This window comes from Alligator mississippiensis, chromosome 6, assembly GCF_030867095.1.
Source record: "Alligator mississippiensis isolate rAllMis1 chromosome 6, rAllMis1, whole genome shotgun sequence".
Lineage (NCBI taxonomy): Eukaryota > Metazoa > Chordata > Crocodylia > Alligatoridae > Alligator > Alligator mississippiensis.
Genome location: NC_081829.1, coordinates 57,411,999 through 57,432,988, shown reverse-complemented (window position 1 = coordinate 57,432,988; position 20,990 = coordinate 57,411,999). Strand labels below are relative to the sequence as shown.

Below are 20,990 nucleotides of genomic sequence, written 5' to 3'. Positions count from 1 at the left end.
TTTATCACTACTCGGGTATTGACAGATCCAGCAGGCACTTTAAGAGACTAATGGAATTCTAGTGTTTACATTCTTTATATACAAATCGGCTTTGTAAATGACCCTGGTATTATTTTGGGGAGGGGAAAAATGAACCAAATATATTGTAAAATGAAGTGGGGGAGGTCAGGGAATTAACACATTTTAACACTTTAGAAGCTGGTGTAAGGGGTGGTGGGGAGGAGGATGGACTTTTATTACCCTTTCATGTCAATGACATATGCAAGCTTTCTACAAGCTGTGGGGAAACTAGCTGCTTTCCCTTAAACCCAGCTGCAGTAGGTGGCAGGGGCAGCCCTGGCTAGCTGTTGGCCTGGCAGGGCCAGTTTCCTCCTCCCTCTGTGCTGCTTAATCATGATAGCTCCTTGGAGCTCAGTGGTATCTGCATGGAGAAGGTCATTATGTAAGACCAGAGTATGGAGGGAACAGGGAGACTTGAGGTAAAATACACTATCATCATCAAAATAAAAAATCACCCCTTCCCCTTGAAAAACTAAGGATGGCCAAACACCTTGGCAATATAGTTCTGAACTGATGCATGCAGATGGAAAGGGGATGGTGTGGTCTAGTATTTAGAATTAGAGACAAGGATTGAGATGGTTCTGCGGCCTAGTCCCAACCAAAGTGCCAATTCACTGCATGAATGTCCCCTTTGTACCTCTCACTCAGCTTCCTTCCTTGTCTGCCAGTTAATCCGGTTTGACTGCTATGGCAAGAAACCTCCCTAAAACTGAATTCTGCATCTAGGTGGATCTCTTTTTAGGACTATATTGCCTATACTCCAGTACTGTGAAAACATGTTGAGCAGAAAGCAGTGTTGACATGCCCTACAGATCCTATCCCCTAGATGTGAAATGGGACTTGAATATCAGGCACTAGATGAATCTGGTTCGTATATGAGGAGCGAGAAAGTGCTTCCTATACTGTAATGAGGGTTGCTGTTTGGTCACAGGAAGGCATGGGAGTAGAGGTACTACCTTGGGGGAGTGTTTTTGTTGCTGAGCCCCAAGCAGGGGCCTGATGAGCTGTCTTTGCTCCCCTCCTAGGTCCTTGCAGAGCTGCAGGGAAGAAAGAGAGAGTAGAAACATCTCCAACAGAAGTAGCACAAATCCTTTTCACAAATAATCAAGAATGAGTCACAAATCTGTTGATTTTTTTTTTTATCTGCGTTTGCCATGAGTCATCGGTAATTTTTTTTCTCCAAAATCCTCTCTGATGACCCAAATCTTCAATTATAATCAACAAAGAAGCAAAGTGTCTTGCTGGGGAAGGGAAATGTCTTGATTTCAGTTTGGTTAACAATGGGCCCCCTTGCTCATGCCAGAATGATTTGCAAGGTGTTCTGTACTAAAGTTGGCCTGCTGCCTATGTTATGCTCAAATTATGAGAAAAAGGCAAGCACAAAGCAATGCTGCATAGGGGTATGGAAACATTTGTGTTTGGGATGTTGCTTTAGCGTATGATGTTGTGATGCAGCATGATCCTGTCATGATGCAACATCACAGCCCAAAGATGAAAGCTCTTTGAGCGGTGACTTTTGATAGTGTGTTTATTCACCTCCCTGATTGCTGTGCGAGCTGGGTTTGTGGGTCATGGGGCTGATGCATATACATTGGGACCCTTCCATGAATTTTAGGTAGGAGTTGGTCTTATGTGTAAGCTGATGATGAAAGAACCTTGTAAACTAGGAGACAACTATCCCTGTCTTTCTGCAAGTGCCCTCCTCAGCAGAGGTTTGTGCATGTGCAATTTCTAAACTGCTGTGCTCTTTGCCCCTGACCTGGGGTTTTAAATCTTACTTTAAAAAATGAAAAAAAAACAAACAACTGGCACATACACTGCAGCGAGAAACTTAATCGGTAGCTTCAGGCCTGCGTTACAACTCTGGCCAGGGATAATATATCTTTAAGTACTTGTAATCTTCTGAAATTCCCCTCAGCCATGCCTGGGAGAGGACTGGAGATTACCAGGGGCAGGGGAGGGAAGTGAGTGGGGGGGAACTCTGCCAGACGCACTTTAAGAGACTAATGGATTTCAAATGTTTACATTCTTTATATACAAACCTGCTTTATAAATGATCCTGGCATTATAGTTGTAAAACAAAGTCATAAAAACAGCCTGCAGCTCAGGCAAAGAGCATAAACGGTCCTTTCCACAGGCAGACGAAAGGGAAGCAGAGCACGCACCAATCGATATTTATGTGTGTATCTGTGTTTTTGCAGCATGGAAGGGAGGTGGAGCATGTTACCGATCTAGGCTATGAGCCCCTGTGGTGGGAAGGTGAGGTGGAGGGGCTGATTTTTATGCTAGGTGGATACTGGGTCTCAGGAACAGGAAGTGCCATCGGTAGAGCCAGTTGGGTGCTGTGTAGGCTTCACTTACAAAGCTGTCACAATGGACCTCACCTCTGAACTTCAGTCCAAATTAACTGCTACTAGCTGTTTCAGTTTCCAGTCCCCACTATCAATGCACCTCATTCCTTACTTGAGATATACCCCTTACTCCAGTCTGAGGTTTCTCATGGGCTGTGCCTACTAGTGAGGATGAACTGTGCTAAAACTTATGCTACTTCGAGATATCAGTAAAGGCTTGATTGAGGACACTATACTCATTTCACCTGTGATCCTTTCCTTTGTTAGGACTTCTGCGTATGCCTATGTGAGTAAACAGCCAGTACATAGATTCACGACTTCTGGAATAGTAAAGTTACTAGAGAAGTCTGGAGACCTGGTTTCTATTCTTCCCCCTATCAATGAGCTACTTGCACTGTTACACTGGCCAACTGATGTGCCACATGACATTTTGCCTGCCTCTATAAGGGGAAAAGCAGAATAGTAGCACTGCAGAGATGCAAAGGCTGTATTAAGAAGTTTGAGGTTGCAGTATGAAAAATGCTAGAGGAATTATTTTTTTTAAAAGGAAAGGCTTAACCACTAATGCTAAGTTAGCTTCATTGGCTGTATTTGTTACTCACTCAGTTCTACTCAGTCATTCCTGTTTGCCAAAAATATCTAGGATGGTGGCATCAAAGGGCTTGTAAGTTACTTGCTGAACACGGTATCAAACAGCAGCTTAAAAAAGGTGAGATCCTCTGTGTTTCAGGGTCTCACCATGTGTGAAACAGGACTCAGTATAAGGCACAAAGTAATACTAAGGCAGCCATTGAACTGCTGTTTTAGAATTATAAGGAGGAAAAAGAACTTGAGATAATGGCTGCATGCGTAGGACCAGGAGAGCCTCACTTCAACTCACTAGTGGCGTACAAGACGGTATAGTGGCTTGGTTGTAAAAGCCTCCTCTTCAGTGCTTTGCTAGTACATTTGTGCTTATGCTTGCATGTTTCATCCTGCTTATTGTTTCTGGCTTAAACAAGCAGAGGGTGGCCAGTGCTTAGATGCAAGACCTCAAAGAACTGTATCGCTACTACAAGTGGTGTTTGACTTTTGAGCGGAGAGGCAATGTTCCTCCTGCTGAAACAAGACTGGCTTACTATCACAGGCTGGTTGCCTTGCAATGGTGTGAGTTAGCAGTCGTCTGACTAATGCAGTAGGAAAGAGTCTTCCATGTAGCTCTTCTCCATCCCCCTGTACTAGTTGTTCTTAACACCATGCAGGGCAGAAACCATGTTTATGGTACTTATTAATTGTTTCTGTGCCCCACTGTTCGGCTGAAACCTTGTTGTGCCTGGCAGTTGTGAGTCATCAAGGGTTTGGAGCTCTTAGCAAAGGGCTGTGGTCTGCAATATCATGCTGCAGTGGTTAAATCATGCATTCCATTAATAGCGTCACATATGGTATTAATGTGGTCAGCAGTTTTGATTACATTCCTGCAGCTGACCCTGATTCTTCCCTCAGGCATGTTTCCCTGAGTGCTGATACATTGCCCAAATCCCCTTGCTCCTGATCCCTTTAACTTATGAGGGAGCCCCTCACTTCTGTCTCTCTGTCTAAGTGCAAACAGTTGAAAAGCCTGAGGCTGAATCGATTCAGTTTTTGCAAGTTAGTCTAAATTGCATAGATTGAACTGATAAGCAATTGAACAGACATTCACTTTTGATTTGGGAAATGCAGCCACATGCCTGCAGTGGCTCAGGCCAGAAGATGGGGGGATGCTAGAGCAGACAGCTTGGGCCAAGGGTAGCCTGTCTACCCTGCAAGGGAGAGTTTGTAAGGGAGGTGCAAAGCATGCTGAGATGCAGGGGGACTGAGCTAACTTGAATGTGGAGGGGATCTGGGACAGAAATTCAATAAGCTAATTTAAATCAATTACGTCTGATACTACAGCCATTCAGGTTTATCTTAAATCGGTTTCAGCCATTTTGAAAACAATTTAAATGCACTGAACTTCTGTTGTGTTACAGATTTGAACCGGTTTCTGATCACATATACCAGTTTGTGTAATTTCTGTCCCTAGTCTCTCAGGGCTGGCTATTCTCTTGGGGACCTTGATGCATTTGCTACTGATGCCTTTATTTATGAGACAAGATATAAAGCTGCCAGAATATATGGTCTTCTGTCCTCACACTGGTGCTTTCTTAACTGGTAGGATTTAGGAGACAGGACATCTATTTATGAAATCCTGCAGTTCTGGAGAACTTTACATTTTAGCCACATGTTTTGATCTTCATAAAAACATATTCTCCTTCTCTTCCCCCCACCAGCTTGTTTCGTCTCTCCTTCCACTGTGATGGTTTGAGGCACCAGCCGGCAGCCTGGCGCTTGAGCTGAGCAGCAGATTGCAACTACACGCCAGGAGGGCATTGTATGCCCTAATTACCCCGTGTCCCAGTGCAATTGGTAGGGTGCTGAGAAAATTACAGACCTGCAAATGAAATCAGGGAGGAAATGGCCAGCAGCAGTAGCAGAGAGGAGAAGAGCCAGAGAGAGAGAGAGAAATTAGCCTGAAGTTTAATTCATTGTTTCCAAAAGAGCAGTTAATGGATTATGACAAATGTCCTACTGCTCTCCCTTAGTGCTGTGTTAAATGGAAATGGAAAGTCAATTTTCCTAAATGGATTTTAAACGATTGACCTCGCGTGTTTTTTCACTCGTTTATGTTTGCTTGGGAGGCAGCTTGGTCATTGGGCTTTCTTGGACCACTTCCTCTCTTGTTTCCTTGTTATTTCCCATATATTTTTCAGTGCTCTGGGATCTCCCTTTTTTTTACCCTTGCTTTCTACCAGAGGTGAGGAAGGAGGGGGTTTGCCTCACTGTGGACAGATCTAGTGATGTTTTCACCAGCCTGGTGATATTAAATACTGTCCTTAACACACCAGTGCCCAAAGCCAAGACTTGCTGTTTAAGTAAATTAGCACGTGGCCTTCATGTACAAAGAAAAGCCTGAAAATGTGGCCTACTGTTAGTTGTGTAACATTGTGGCCCAATGTTAGTTGAAGGCCTAGGAATTAAAAAGCTAAGTAGAAGAAACCCCAGTTTTATTTTCATAAATAATCATGATATTTTTGGGAACCTGACTCATGATCTTTGAACAGATGAGGCTCATGATTCTGTTAATTTAAGTTTTGGGTCCAGGAAAGTTCTGGAGCGACAGCAGTGGTTAGAGCCACACACACTTCCACCGTGCAGCCTGGCTTCTGCATCTGAGACCTGAGTTCTGCAGTTTTAAGATTACATCTATGTGTAGGTATCCACTAAGATCAATACCATTAAACTTTGCATACTGCTTAAAGTTGTGATCAAACCTGCATACCTGACTTCTGGTCTCTAGAGACAAGACTAATACAAGAGACAAGACGCATATACACTAATACACGAATACAAGACATGCCAATACAAGAGACAAGACACACTAATACAAGAGACGAGACTAATTGCTTCTCAGCCTCTTGAAGGCTCAGATCAAGTGTAGTCTTTTCTTCAAGTGTTCTAGGGTCTGTTTGTCTTTGTATGCCTGTTTTATAAAGAAAATGGCATGGCTACAATAGAAGCAGTCATGCTGATGTGAGCAAGAGATCATGAAGATTCAAAATTCATTGAGGTCAAATCCATTATCAGTTCAACGGTGTTGGCTGTAGAAAAAATAAGAAATTACTTCTTTAGATTATATTTATAGCTGTTCCAAAACCTCTTTTCTTCATTTGTGTGATAGTGTGAACATTGTGTGTATGCTCTTTTGAGAGAGAGAATCAAATCAAAAGCATAGAGAAATGTGCCTGTTTGCAAAAACTGTGGAAGAGTTGGCTGGCACTGGGACCAGTGGAATCCAAAAAACAGCTCTGTCTAAAAACTAAAGAGAAATCTATGTGATTTATGTCATGGTCGTGGTCAGCTTTCCCAATGCTAGCCCTGCTGGCGTTTTGTTTGGATCGTACCGATGCATTCCTTTAGCCTGTGGTATCGGAGGCTCTGGAGCAGTGCCAAACCCTCTGCTTTCACTCTCAGAGAAGGAGACCTATAAAGAGCTGACATGGAACAGAAGACCGGGTAGAAGATGAGACAAACAGCCTCCTACTCATTTCAGCTTTTAGGTGCAGCATGCGGTTTTTTAAATCCCTGTCATCTTCTTCCATGACTTCTAGATCTGTCTCTCAAGTATGTCTCTTCAGTGCAGCCTCAGGTGCCTTGCATGTCTTGACATTGTATTCACATTACTATTTGTGGAAACAATGAGGTAGCTCTGACATGAAGCTCCAGCCACAAGTCCTGGGTGCATCATATTTTCTATAGCCGTTTGTACCACAGCAAGTACCTTCACCTGGCAAGACCCACAGAACTGTCATACCTGTGGAGTACCAGGGGTCCAGTACCAGTATAAATGCCACTTTTCTTTTTCATAAGCAGAATGACTGGACGTAAGCGGGGACATGGCAGAACCATAGGTGCAATAGCTCACAGGAACCACCATGGTCCCAGTTATGACAGGGTGGTAGAGTGTTGTTGGTCATAAGTGCCTTTACAACTATTATAACCTAACAAAAAAGGTCCCCATGTGTTTCTAAGTATTTGCTTTTCTTCTCTGAGAACAGCCCCACTACCTCGTCCCTGTCACAACCAAGGGATAGTGCCCTTTCTCCTGTAAGTCTTCCCTCACTGGATAAGGTACAACATATGCAGCTCCTCCTAAGCCCATGAATACCCTGTATCAGTCAGACCATGTCACTGTAGTGACATCCTCTAAAGCCTGACCTGTAGGGTCCTCTGTCCTGAACAGTCCAGGAGTAAGTACCAAAACAGGGGTCTTTCTGCAATGTCTTAAGGGTCCTGGGCTGGCTCTGTTTGGTTATAGTTCCACCATTTGAATGTGGCACACTGAAAGTTATGAAGAGAGCTCTCCCTGTAGGCTCCTTAGCCAACAGATAAACCAGTAATTTTTCTGCTCCTTCCATCGCTGGTAAAGGCATCTGAGAAAGAAGGAAGGTGAAGGCAGCCATTCTGCCCTCTATGCCTGGGATATTTGAGCGATAAACAGGGGAAGGATTAAATCAAGAAGAAAGTAATTATTTTCAGGCTTTTAAGAAGGTTTTTCAAACTATGTGAAGTGAAAGTAACACTAGTAGAGGAGTTGGCAGTGATGTGTTAAACAAAGAGCTAATTGGTTTTGACTTGTGTTATGCAGCTTGCAGAAGTATTTTCAGAGCACACTTAGTGGAGTAACTCTTTTCCCTCTTCTCTCACTTTCTTTGCAGGAATTGAGTATGGTGATGTGCTTCCAGATTCTTTCCCATCAGCCCCTGCAGAGACCCTCCCCCATTTCCTGCTGGAGCCACAGGATGCATACATTGTCAAGAACAAGCCTGTGGAGCTTATCTGTAGAGCCAACCCTGCCACCCAAATCTATTTCAAGTGCAATGGCGAGTGGGTCAACCAGAACGACCATATCACAAAGGAGAGCCTGGATGAGGTCACTGGTGAGAAACCACTGCAGACCCATTCTGGTCCAGTTATCTTTTTCCTTCCCCTCTCTTCATTTCTTTCTGTCTTTATAAAGGCTATGCTGTCTGCAACACAATGGCATTTAAAACACATTTTTTAGGCATGATTGCAATGGAGGAATAATGATACACTTCTAAATATCACTTTCAGTGGTGATCTTACAGGATGGTTCCCCTTCAAGTGTCTTGGGTCCCTGGAGCACATTCACTTAATGGCATGATGATGTCTGTTCTCTGACCCCAACAATTGCACCTCCTCTTATGTCACACATGCCTGGCATGACACATGCTTTTGAGATACAGTATCAGATCCAAATCATGCCATTACTACTTCCCAGTGCAGGGGTAGCCTGAGATCCCCCTGCACCAGTAAATAGAAATCTGGGTGCCTGGTGAACCAGTGTGGTCCTGGGGCTGGGCTGGACTATCAGTCGAGGGCCAGTTGGAGATTCAAGCACAGTGCCAAAGGTGACACCAACAATCAGCTGTTTGTGGGTCCCAGTCCTGGGACTGCACTTGGGCCTGTCCCAGAGCCCTGCCATGCAGCTCAGGCTGCATGCTAGGGACCCTTTCACATATTCAATTTAAAGTGCAATGGAAAGCTGCTGCAAAATTATAACATATATTTTGTGGGAAAATATAGTGGCTTATTTCCCATTTGATTGCACCATTAGTTCCCTGAACATGTCGCTGGGCCACTATTTAAGAAGCAATTAATTGATTAATCACGTCTTAAGGGTAACATCTACCAGAGGCCTCTAGAAACCTCTTCCTGGGCCATTACAGTTACATATTTCTGAAATTCAGGAGAGGACCTATTACCTCATAAGAAATGAACAAGGTATAAGACTCAAAGCACAAGAAGCAGTTAAAAGCTTTTATGCTAGCTTGCCTCTGCAGTAATCAGTAAAGTGAGGTGGCAAATGAACTGAGCCCTTAGTGATGCTAATATAGGCTCTAATAACTCAGGATGCAATTGTCCTGGAGAGAGACTATGATTGCTCCTGACTATTTACTAGTTTGTGTTTTGTTGGCTGCCTGGAGGGAGGCCTTGTCTGTACAGATTGCCCTTTCGTCTGCTGAAAAGCATGGGCTGGACTGGCACAGAGAAAGTAAGTCTGGGAGCAGGTGGTCAAGGCAGTAGTGTTCTACAGAGCAAAGTCATCAACTTGAGTCATTGTGATGCTGTGTCGTGATGTCACTTTTCCATCTTTGGGCCCCTGTGTCAGTGTTAATGCTGCATCCTTATGTCACGGCGCACCATCAAGTAGTAGCAACCTAACAAAGCATATCAGGTCACAATGCAGCTCACTGTATCATCCAATCAAGAAATGGAATTGACCTACACAGTTGTCTAACTCATCTCTTGGCCAACATAGTTGTTCCTGTTTTGTACTTATAGCTGTTCTATCCAGCCCTCTCTTGATTCCTTCCTATTATTTTCTACTTTCCTTTTGTATCAAATTAAGCATCTGTTCTTCTTGGCTGTCTCTCCCATCCAACTACTTGGAGATTGATAAAGTTTCACTTTGTTAATCCTCGCTTATTCAAGCTATATACATTTCATTTTGCTTAATCTTCCTCAAAATAAATGTCTCCAAACCAGTGATCATTTTTGTTGCTCTTGACTATATCTAGTATATCCTGAGATAGGACTGTACATGATTGAATGTGTTGTTGGAGGGAATATTCACGTAAGAACCAAAGAGTAAAGGACTGTGACCTTCATTATGTATAACATGATGTCTGTATACTCCACCCAAAATTGCATTGATCTTTTGTGCTGCCATATCTTCTTTCTAGCTAACAGCTAATTTGCACTCCTCTATCATCTGAAAGTCCCTTTCAATATTTACTCCTTCCTAATTTTTCTTCCTTCCATTGTACATCTATGTTTGAGATTATTTTCCCACAGGTGTATTAGCTGGTATTTTTCCAATTCATTTTTATCATTTCCTGCCCATGTTTCCAATCTTACTAGGTCATTTTCTATGATTTCTTTGTCTTCACTGCTATTTACAGCCCTTCTCAATTTTCCATCCTCTGTGAATTTTAATAGAATTGTTGCTCCTTCAAGATCATTGATGAAGATATTAAATAAGGGTGGACCTATCAAATCCCCTTGCTGTACCCCACCAAAAAGCAATTCATCAGCACGTTTAAAACAATTGCTTCTTGGAACAGGTGGTTCTAAAGCACACACAACAGAGACATTCTCAGCTTAGTCCTATGCAACAAACAAGTCTATTCAAGAAGTTACTGTAATTGAGTCAGTTAATGGCAGTAACCACAATATAATTATGGTCAATACCTTTGCAGGAGAAATCAAACTAGCATAGCTGTTGTAGATGAAAATTATTCTTCTCCAAGGTACCAATGTCAACAAAACAGTGGATAAAGTTGGACTTTCATAACGTAACTCACAAGAAGCTGTTAAGAAACTAAGCAGTTGTGAAGTGAAAGAAGTAAAATACTGTAGCACAGATCAGAAAGTAGCTAAGAGGAAGAAAAATGAGAGTTAGACTACATGCTCAATTGTTAACATGGCAAAAATTGACAATGGAGAAAGCACTGGGAACAGTTCTGGTCAAATGCATTCAGAAGACTTTTGGGCAGAATTTTCAGAAGCATGTACAGGAATCTGGGATGCAATTTCTATCCGATGTCATTGGCTTCATGGAGTAGAGTAGAGAGGCAGGGTGCTACTGCAAGAGAGGGCATCAGAGGCCAGGTTAACCCTTTCCTGGCCCTGCAACTGCTTCAGTTTTATATGGCAGAAAATGATCCAAAGCCCTGAATTTGGTGGTGGCTGCAGGGCCAGGGAATAGTGGCTCTTGGCAATGACACTTCCTCTTTCAGCAGCATCCTGTCCCCACTCTGCTACACAGAGTGCTGTGCTCTCTTTACTGAATGCCCACGTGCAGCACATGTGCTGCAGGTTGGCCACCCCTGGTCTAGGGAAAACCCTGAAAAACCTTAGAAGAAACTAACAAAGCTAGGTGAATGGGTGTCACAATGGCTGATGAAAGTCAGTGGTGTCCAAAATAAGGTGATGGTCATCAAAAGCTACCCACAATTACTCAGGCCTGTTTCAGAGCTCTAAATTAACTGGAGTCTCACAGGGAGAAAAGACATGGGGTCAGGGTGGACAGCTTGATAAAAAGCTGTGTTCAGTGTTTCTTGGCAAACAAAAATGCAAAAAGTCCACATGGGGAATAGGACAGAAAATAATACTGAGACTTGTATATTGTCATTGTATAAACCAATAATATGTCCTTACCTGGACCACTTTTATTAACCCTCTCTCAAAAAGATAAAGCAGAAATTGGCAATGAAAGTGATTAGAGGCAGACAAAGATTTCCATTTGAGAAAAGAGTGAAAAGTTTGGGGCTGTTTTATTCAGAGAAAAGATGAATCAGAGGGTAGAGAGTACAAAATAAATGGCACAGAGTAGGTAGATCATGTGCTTCTCATTATACAACAATGAGAGGACATTTAATGAAATTGAAAGGCAGCATATTTCAAACTGCAAAAGGAAATACTTTTTTTACACAATGCATAATCAACCTGTAGGACTCATTCCTACAATGTATCATAAAGGCCAAGAGCTTAGTCAGATTCACAAAAGGATTAGATGTTTAATGGATAATGAGAACATTCACAGATAGGATTTAAAATGGGTATGAGGGGATATAAACTCTCTCACGCATCAGAGCATATGTCAACCACTAGCAGCCTGGATTAAGGGAAAACTTACCTTAGGGTTGTAATATTCCATAGTTATCCATTACAGGGTTTCTCGCCTCTTCCTCTGAAAATCTGGTATTGGCTATTGATTAGCTGGGACCACTAGTTAGATTTTAATCAATTGATTCACTTGAGGTTCCATACCATTTCTGTCACTGATTTTGTAATTGTCCGGCAGCCGAAAACCAGTCAGGTTCCTCATGTTATATCTGTTCTTTCTAAACCCACCAGTGTGATGGAGTCATTATCACTTGAAGTCGTGATTGGAAGATGGAATATATATATTAAAAAGCTACTCATTACAGAAGACATGGGTTGGACACAGAAATTACAGGGTGTGCTTCCAGAGCTTCTGTGACCACTATTACTTCTGTCCTTAAAATATATGAATTGTGTTCATTGTTCATGACCCTGCTAGGCTTTAATGAGGGGGGCAGGAGGTTCCCTCTTCTTTTTTTTTCTTACTAATACTCTACTGTAAGCAGAGTAACTGTCAGGCTCACTCTTCTTGCTTCTCAGATGATCATCACTACATTGTCTTTTCTCCGTTCAATCAGTATTTCTCAAGATTTCCACAAATTTTTAAAATCAAATATCAGTGATAGCTATCGACCAGCTGATTCATATATGTTTGTATTTTCCAAGTATTCATTTACCTGTCTGTTGAAAACTGCCCAATTGTTTTACTGTGTTTTCTTGTTGAAGGCAGATTGTAAAAGCCTGTGGTATGCTCAGCCATTCTGAAATCATTCATTTAATCCTTTGCTTAATTTATTAAGCAATCTGTTTTCCCCCAATCAGATCTATAAAATCTTATCTCATCTCACCTACAGTCCCTTTGACTTATAGCACAGTATTTCAGTCTAGACTTTTTGTTGTCCATAAATTTTTCTTCCCTAGTCTTAACTCTGAGTTGACTTCATTCTGTAAATTCTTGTTGGCCTGCTTCTCCACAGCCATTCAGTAAAGGAAAGTGCGTGTTTAACTGACATTTGAGCAATTCCACATAAAATCCCAAAGGCTCTTTCCTGCATTTTTCTTTTCCAGAGAATTTCTAGACTCTTATATCTTATTTTCTAGATTTTCTAATAAATAAATGTATTGAGGACTCTACTTGCTATGCGAGCTGAGTTTGCAAGTTGCAGGTCAGACCCGTGAAAATTAGGGTTGTTGTGCGGGTTTAGGGATGGATGGCTGCCCTCAAGATAGGTGCCTCACAAATCAGCCTTTTCAGTCCCTCCCAGGTTAATGTTTCCTTCTGGGTTCACGTATGGCAGCTATCTCTGTAGTTGGTGATTACCAGGAAAAGGTGTGGCGATGAAGTGAGATTGTCATCGTTTCATTAGCGATTAGTGATTTCAGAAAGGAAAAATATTTCTTGTCTCCTGAGCTGTTCGTTCATTCTTTCTTGTTTGCCATGTTCAGATATTTTTCTATCTTGAATGAATGTCTAACTATAATTAAAGTTTCCATTAAATAAGTCTGTGCTGCGCTGTTGAACTTCTACAAAGGTCCATGTAAAATGCACATGAAGGCTAAATTACTTAATTAGAATAGAAGTTACCAGCATGAATATCAAATGAACTCAGGATGTAAAGAAGCTTTCAGTTCCCAGGAGTCTAGTTGCCATATAGTACTGTAATCCCAACTGTGCCACCATTGCAGCAGGTAAAAGAGCCAAATGCCTGGTATGATTCACGCATGTTAGTGGTTGAGTGCAGTCCAAAGGAGTATGGTAAAATGCAAGAATTTTATACTGGACCAGGTGTGGTAGCAGAGCAAACCCTTCAAAAAGGAAACAGTGCATGTGGCTATATGCAGTGTTGTGGAGGAGCTAATGCTTTGGTCACTACACGTCTTTTATCTGTAATTAACTTGCAGTACTTCTTAGCATTTATATATCCACCATGGGTCTTTGCTCAGAATTGAAAATCCTTATACTGTAAAAGTAAACACTGGCTGTCTACTGCAATTCCTCTGTGTTCATTCAGTTCAAGAAAGGCTTCATAAGCAAAAATGTGTAAGATCTTCACCTGAAAACTTGGGCAGTTGGTTTATAGACATGCTATAGTTAAACAACAAGAGTTTGTTCTAATGTAGTAAGATGGTGACTGCCAGTGGATTCTGTCCTGGTGGAAGGAATGGGACTCTGTTTAGTGCAACAAAAACACTCCCAACACAATGAAGTTATGGACATTTTTACTGCAGCTTGTCACAGTTCCTGGGTGTCACAGCCCTTGTAGACTTCCCACAGCTGGATGACACCAGGCTGCTGAGTTTGGGTTCCAGCATACTAGGACTCTGGGCTCTTAAGCTCCCTATGCTTTTAGTAGGCTGAAACACTGGTTATTTCCTTGCCTTCTCTATCACAGATAGGCACAGGCTCTCTCTTTGTTACCCCTTTACAGAAACTGGACCTGGGAGCTCAACAACCTGAGACTATCTGTACATGCACGTGCACATGCACATAAATGCACCCAATCTCTTTGCAGGAGCTTTGGCCACCAACTCCCAGAATTCCAGTCTTGTAGATGCCCTGGGTTTAGCGGTAACTTCTTCCAGGACATGGGACAGTTGAAGGAAATACATAGGCTTTATAAGGGTTCTAAAAACTAACAATTCCTTACTTTAGCTAGCACAAGAATTAGGCAGCTCTAAGGGATTTAGGTCAGAGTTTCCTAAAAGAATCCTGGATCCATTTTTCTGCATGTAGTTTCTCCACTGAACTATAAGATGTTTGTCCATCTCCTCCCACTTCTGTACCCAGTGTCCTTGGGATGGTCCTGCAGTTAAAGGACAGTCCTAAGGTCTTATTCCCTGCCCAAGCTCTTTTATGTACTTTTGAGGTTTTTTGAGTTTCTCTTTGTCAGGTGAGTCCTTGTCAGCCTGGCAAGGTGATCAGAGTCCACCACCAGGCGATCCATTGCTTAGTTACCTCCCTGTGGAGTTCAGACTTGACAAACTGGTTTACCTTTGGCAGTCGCCATTTCGTTGTTCAAAGATCCTATGTTCAAAGTGGTGAGTGTGGTTTGATGCAAATACACAGAGAGAGACCCCAATATCAAATGGATTTCATAAGATGGACAATGGTATTCAAATCATCACACCAGACAAACTGCATCTCTGAGTAATGATTTCTCCAAATACCCCATCTCTGGTTCTTAGGCCTCTCTTTGCATCTTACTTGAAATTGAATCCTATGATTCTTTTACTCACAGATAAATCCTGTTTGTACCTACCTGGTTCACCTCAACAGGTCTGACATCTGGTCATTCTGTTCTAAAAAAAAAGTCTATCAGAATTAGCAACCAAATAGCCTACTTCAAAGGCAAGCATTTATCTAGAACAAAAGCCCTTAACAGACTACATGCAGATCTAGCTTAACAGATGTTTAACCGTCTTCCCCTGGCAAAACTAATTCCCTTTAGTCTCTTCCACAGAGCCTCTCTCTGCCAGCTTATCTACCTGCCAGAGTTCAATCTTCACTCACAGAGCACATACTGTAAATTTGGTGAGAAAATGCTGTATTCTTCAAATAAGACCAAAAAGTTGAATTACAGCTCTGAGTGAAAAACTAAATCTATCTGTAAAAAAAGAGACTGTGTTGTATGCTTATTAAAAAAATATTCACAGCTGGTATATCAGCCACTTCAAGAAAAGAATCTGCAACCAAAATGTCATGCTATACTAACAATATGCACGTTGGTTGTCTGCTACTCCTAGTTAAAAACAACTACAAAGTATAGTAGGAGTTGTAAAATTGTCAGTTACAAACTTAAATATTTAAGCATTCAGTTCCCTTAACATTGTGTCCTTGGCTAAAAAAGTAAGTAGTGTGTCTTTAAAAAATAACCTTTTGATGATGTGCATTGAATGAAATGATTTCTAACATTCTGGCTGTATCTGATTCAAAACATTTCATGTGGAAGAAACCAAAATAAGCCAAGTCAGAGAGTGAATATCTCAGTCTGATATATAGGTAACATCTGTGAAAGCACACGTTAGAACGTGACCAGCCACTTCAGTGGCCATGGGGAACCAGACAAATGAGTTTTAACTTGCTTGTCCTAAGATTCATAAACTCCTATTAGCCCTTGATGTGTCATTTTCATCTTGATTGTTTAAAAAGCTAACATGGCAGTTTAATTATGTGGATTATCTTTATATGGCCAGCTAAACTTTTGAGCCAGGATTTTCAAAAGTGGCTAGGTTCTTTTGTGAATCTCTCTTTTTGGGTTCCCAGTCTGAGACACCTTTAAGGATTCTGATCATCTGTCCTGTGAAAATCAGAACCTTTTAAAGTATATGACGTTGAGCACCCAAGAATTTTGGCATTCACCTTTCAAAAATCTGAATCTTCCTTTTTGTTTCTTTTTCTTTAACATGGAGATTTATGTTTTAATATTCTAAATTATTCTGGTGTGTTTCAGATATTTCATTTTTTCTATATAAATATGGTAAAAAGAAAGTATTTTTTATTGCACGGATGGAAATAAATGAACCATAATTTTAATTAAAAATACATCTGTACATGGCTTTGAACTCACTGACCAGGTTAAAATAGTAAGGCAGCCCTTTATCCTTTACACTGTAGACTTTGCAAATAGCTATGCAGTCCTGCAGGTTTCCATCTTACTCTGTCCATGAAGTAGAAATATATTAAAACGGGGACAGAGGCAATTGTTTTAAAAAATTGTGGTCCATGTTTTAAATGAAGCATATTCCTCAGTTCATATTGAGATGCATATGCGATATGCGATGAAAATTAGAAATCATTTACTGGCTGTTTTGTTTCTTCAACATGTTTCTTCCACTAAAATTACCTTTCTATTATTTTAATATGATACATATGTGATAGGGTTCGCATTAAAAAAAGTTTCTCTGCTTGGTATTGTCAGGCAATTAAACAGATTCCAGAACCACTTTAAATACTAACTGGTGCTTAAAAAGCAAACATCTAAATCCTGATGGTGACTTTCTATATAGGTCAGTGGCCACCCCTTTGTTAGACTCAAGGCACATCTTGGAAAATGCCAGCCCTTAGCTTTCACTTCATTTTTGACTGTGGAAAAATACTAGACAATTCTGTTGCAAAGAACTCTGAAAGACCACAACGTCAGAACGTTTTTGATCCTGTGGATTCCTATTTGAAATCTCTTGGTTTACCTTGTGAATCATGCATAGGTGTTTGCAATCCTGACAGTGATAATATTGTGTGGCACTCTGAAGCACCATCAAAAGGATCTCACGGTACCCTAGCTGCAAATCATTGCTATAGGTGATCATGCCCTCAAATGACTAAAAGCAGTCCAGCTGGTTAAGGCAAATTTATGTAAACAGGAAGTCTCCTTCTATTCCGCAGTTGACCCACTTGACTGCTTGCCATGACCCCATTCAAATTGGACAGATTGCGTTTCTCAGCTTAAGGACAGAACACACTTCTCTGTTCTTTACTGCCTTCTCTCAAGCAACTGCTGCGTCCCTCCACCACATTCTGAAGAGCTGACTCATTGTTCTTGCCACTTACTTTCACTATCAAATATCAGTGGTCCCATAATTTATTTCCAAACCTCTCATACCTTCAGGCTGTCCTTGCTGGGTGCCATGGTAGCATGTTTGTCATTGGAACTTTAGTGTGTCCAGGTGTCAGCTAGACAAAAGTGATGATGTCACCCTAATTTAGACACATTTAGTTGGTGCAAAAATGAGGCTTTCCCAGGACTCACAGCAAGATTAATAGAAATGTTTGTAGATTTTGTTATAGAAAAAATCCAGTGGAAAGAGTGTTTTGTTTGGATTTAAACCTTCCACTGGCATGTTACATGTGTGTTACATGTGCGGAGCTACAGTGACGATGAGTTGCTATAGCTTCCGCTATAGGGTGTTGCTTCCAGCTCAAGTTGTAGCACTTTATTCTTTTAGCTCTGCCGGTTCCTGTCTAAATCCCTTGTATTGGCCAAGAGATTGGCCATCATGCTCATTCATGAAAGCAAGGAAAAATCAGTCTAGAAACATAAATTGACTAGTCTACTTCCATGGCCTGGACCCACTGAAATGCAAAAAGATATAGATGTTAGGGTCGGAAGCGACCTCAATAGATCATCGATATATGCAAGTTATGTGCAAGAATCAGTGGTGAGAAGTAAATGTGATGACATCAGGGCTCTTCCAAATTTAATAGTGAAGGGGTAGGATAAGATTCCAGGGCATTCAACTTCTTTCTTTTTTTTTCCTTAAATGTTAAGACTTTTCATAGATCCTCCTACATGGCAACTGGAAAGAAAATGAGTATAGCCAACCCACAGACATAGTGTTACCTTTAAAACTCCACTGTGGCTGAAAAGAAATTAGACATGGGGGAAAAGTGATTGCAGGGAGAGAAAGGAGAGAAACAGCTCCTGAAGAGGGCTGGCTGCTCTCTTTGTCAACCATTTTGGTTAAGGGTGCCATACAATGTATATGGTCTGTGAAAACTAGTGAAAAATTACCTCCAGAGTCTTGATAAGGCCTTTTATACTGAGGCTTTACATCCTCTCATAGTCTCCCTTTTTCACCCATAATTCTCCTTTGTGTATGTGTGTTTGTATGTGTCTGCACTCATAGAATTTGCTTCTGTGTAAAGTAGATTTCATAAAGCTTCTACACACAGGCTTTTTATCCTTGCCCCCTCTATAACTCTTTGCTGCTTTCTCTCTTAGGGATGCTCGTAAGGGAGGTCCAGATCGAGGTCTCCCGACAGCAGGTGGAGGAGCTCTTTGGTTTAGAAGATTACTGGTGCCAATGCGTGGCGTGGAGTTCTGCTGGGACCACAAAAAGCCGAAGGGCCTACGTCCGTATAGCATGTAGGTGTGACACTCACGATCACCACACAAAACTATTTAAGCATTGCTGGCCCCATCTCTGGCACAGACTTCTCCCTACCAGCCCATCTCCAGACTCTAAATGGGAAATCTTTCTCCTCAGCCCTAGTGTTTTAGATGGTGAGGAGTTATTAACACATGTATAAATTTGGCAGTCTCTACTGTTTTGCTATTTTTAATTAAGCTAGTAGCAGTTCCCTCTGCTCTTCCAGCCATGACATTCAAGGCTGCAGCCTCTCCTCACTCATCCTGGAATCTGGTGATTGCTTACCAGCATATTCCTATGACTCTCCCTTTTCCACAGGGTATGCCCCCAATGTACAGCTTGCCCATGATGTCCACTGAGATGGTCGTTAATTTTACTCCAATTTAATGCACCATTTGGTTCTACACAGAGTGCCAGAGCCATGCACCCCCACTGCACTACTTCAGCCATGCTTGCTGGGCTTAGTACAGGGAGTCAGTATTGTCACAGCACAGATTAGGGCCAGAAACTGCTAACAGAACTATTTTCAGCTCTGCCATTGCCTGATTGTATGACCCCTGGGTAAGTTGCTTAACATCTTTGGACCTCACTGTTCCTCCCGCTAAATGTGGATAAAGCAACTCTCACTAGCAGATTGTGGTAATTAATTAGTAAATGTTTGTACAGCCATTTCAACATATTTAGCATTTACAGAGGGCTTCATTATATTTAATGTCCCTACAGTTAACACCTCAACCATAGAGTTGTTTTTTTCTGATTCAGCGAATGTAAGTCTTACATTCCTTACCAACCAAATGGGTCATGCATTCTGAGGACAGGAATTCTCTACCACTGGCTTAGCCTGCCATCCAAAGGATATTCATAGTGATTCCCTCAACAAGAAAAAAGTTGGAGACACAGTACATTCCAGTGTAGGAGCTGTAGCCTTGCCAGGGGAAGAGTTGTTCAGTGACTAGAGAAGTGTTACCTTAGAACACTCCTGCTGAAATATCTGAAGTCAATATGATATCCCAGTTTAACAGGGCCTTATGGTTGTCTTGTGTCCAGATTGCCCCTTTGCTATGTTCCATAGGAGCTGCACAGCTGAGGAAGAGATGGGGAAGGTGCCTGTTGCCTAAACCTTCAGGGATGCATCTTGGTGAACCTCCTTCCTGCACACCCCTACATGGTGAACCTCCTTCCTGCACACCCCTACATGCGCTGTAGGGTTTGATCTTCAGTGTGCTTTCACCTAGGTAGCAGCACTAGCTCCGTGTGCAGGCATGGTGCAGTCTTCCTTCCTTCCAGAAATTTAGGGGCAAGACCAAAAAGCAAGGAGAAGTTAAGATGAAAAGTGCTATGCAACTCCTACCTGTAGCAGCTGTTTCCTCTCTTACTAATGTAATTGAGACACTGTAAGCCTACAAGACAGCTTTGACACAGGATGAAGCTTCCTGCCATCAGTTGACAGTGCAGAACCATTGCTTCAGGAAAAAATAGGAAGCTGTTTGCTTCGAGGCTACAGTTGTAGTGGAATAGCCCCGTTCTGTTGTCTACCTTCATAAATGGATGCCAGTCTTGTGACATTTACTAATGGTCCTCACTGAGTCTCTTGAAATAATTGTGTCAATAGTTAAACAACAAGAGTTTGTTCTAATGTAGTAAGATGGTGACTGCCAGTGGATTCTGTCCTGGTGGAAGGAATGGGACTCTGTTTAGTGCAACAAAAACACTCCCAACACACAATGAAGTTATGGACATTTTTACTGCAGCTTGTCACAGTTCCTGGTTGTCATCATGTATCCTGAAAAAGCAGGACAGGAAAATTGGGCTGTGACTGCATTTAGTTGTAATCATAGTAATGCTGGTTGGAAGGTATCCTGCAGGGTAGGGCACCACCTAGTGATAAAGGAAGGGAGTGATTTCTCTCTACAAAGGAGCTTCACCAAGGAGTGCACAGTAAACTTTGCTCAGCTGAACATTGCAATAGGCTGCTTGTCTTCTTCCTTTTGCAATTTCGTGTGATGTGAAGAGATGTCTGTTCTTACTTATGAAGAGTAATTCCTTACAATGCAAATAGCCCTGATGATATCAAGGGGATTGTTCCTGAAATAAGATGCTACTCTATATAACAATGGGAGAACTGTGTCCATGGATAGCATATTTCTGATAGTAAATTGGTATGAGCACTATAATAGCTGAAAGTGGTCAATTTCATATGAGGTCCTATGTGACCTACAGTACAATCATATGGACTGTAAATTTAACATACAAGACATATATAATAATGACATATCTCACCTGTAAGATACATGCATTTTTATTGTGTGTGTTGGGTTTTAAAAAAAAGGCATAAGGTCAGATATTCAAAAGAATTCAGCTCCCATGTAAGCACCTATTTGAAGTAGTTAGGTAGTTAGGAGTTGGCAGCTCCAAGGAATTATTGGGCTCTCAGTATCTTTGAAAAATCTAGCCCTTGGGTTTCAG

The 20,990-nt window shown here is 41.6% G+C and overlaps 1 protein-coding gene across 3 annotated transcripts in view; it reads left to right on the top strand.

Annotated features, from left to right (window-relative positions):
• UNC5B (unc-5 netrin receptor B) overlaps positions 1-20,990 on the top strand; it is a 156,590-nt gene that overhangs the window by 104,568 nt on the left and 31,032 nt on the right. For all 3 annotated transcript variants that reach the window (XM_059729901.1, XM_059729902.1, XM_019484343.2), the window contains exons 2-3: positions 7,685-7,906; positions 18,377-18,520. In XM_059729901.1, the coding sequence (XP_059585884.1) occupies positions 7,685-7,906; positions 18,377-18,520 (366 nt within the window). The remainder of the gene's footprint in view (positions 1-7,684; positions 7,907-18,376; positions 18,521-20,990) is intronic.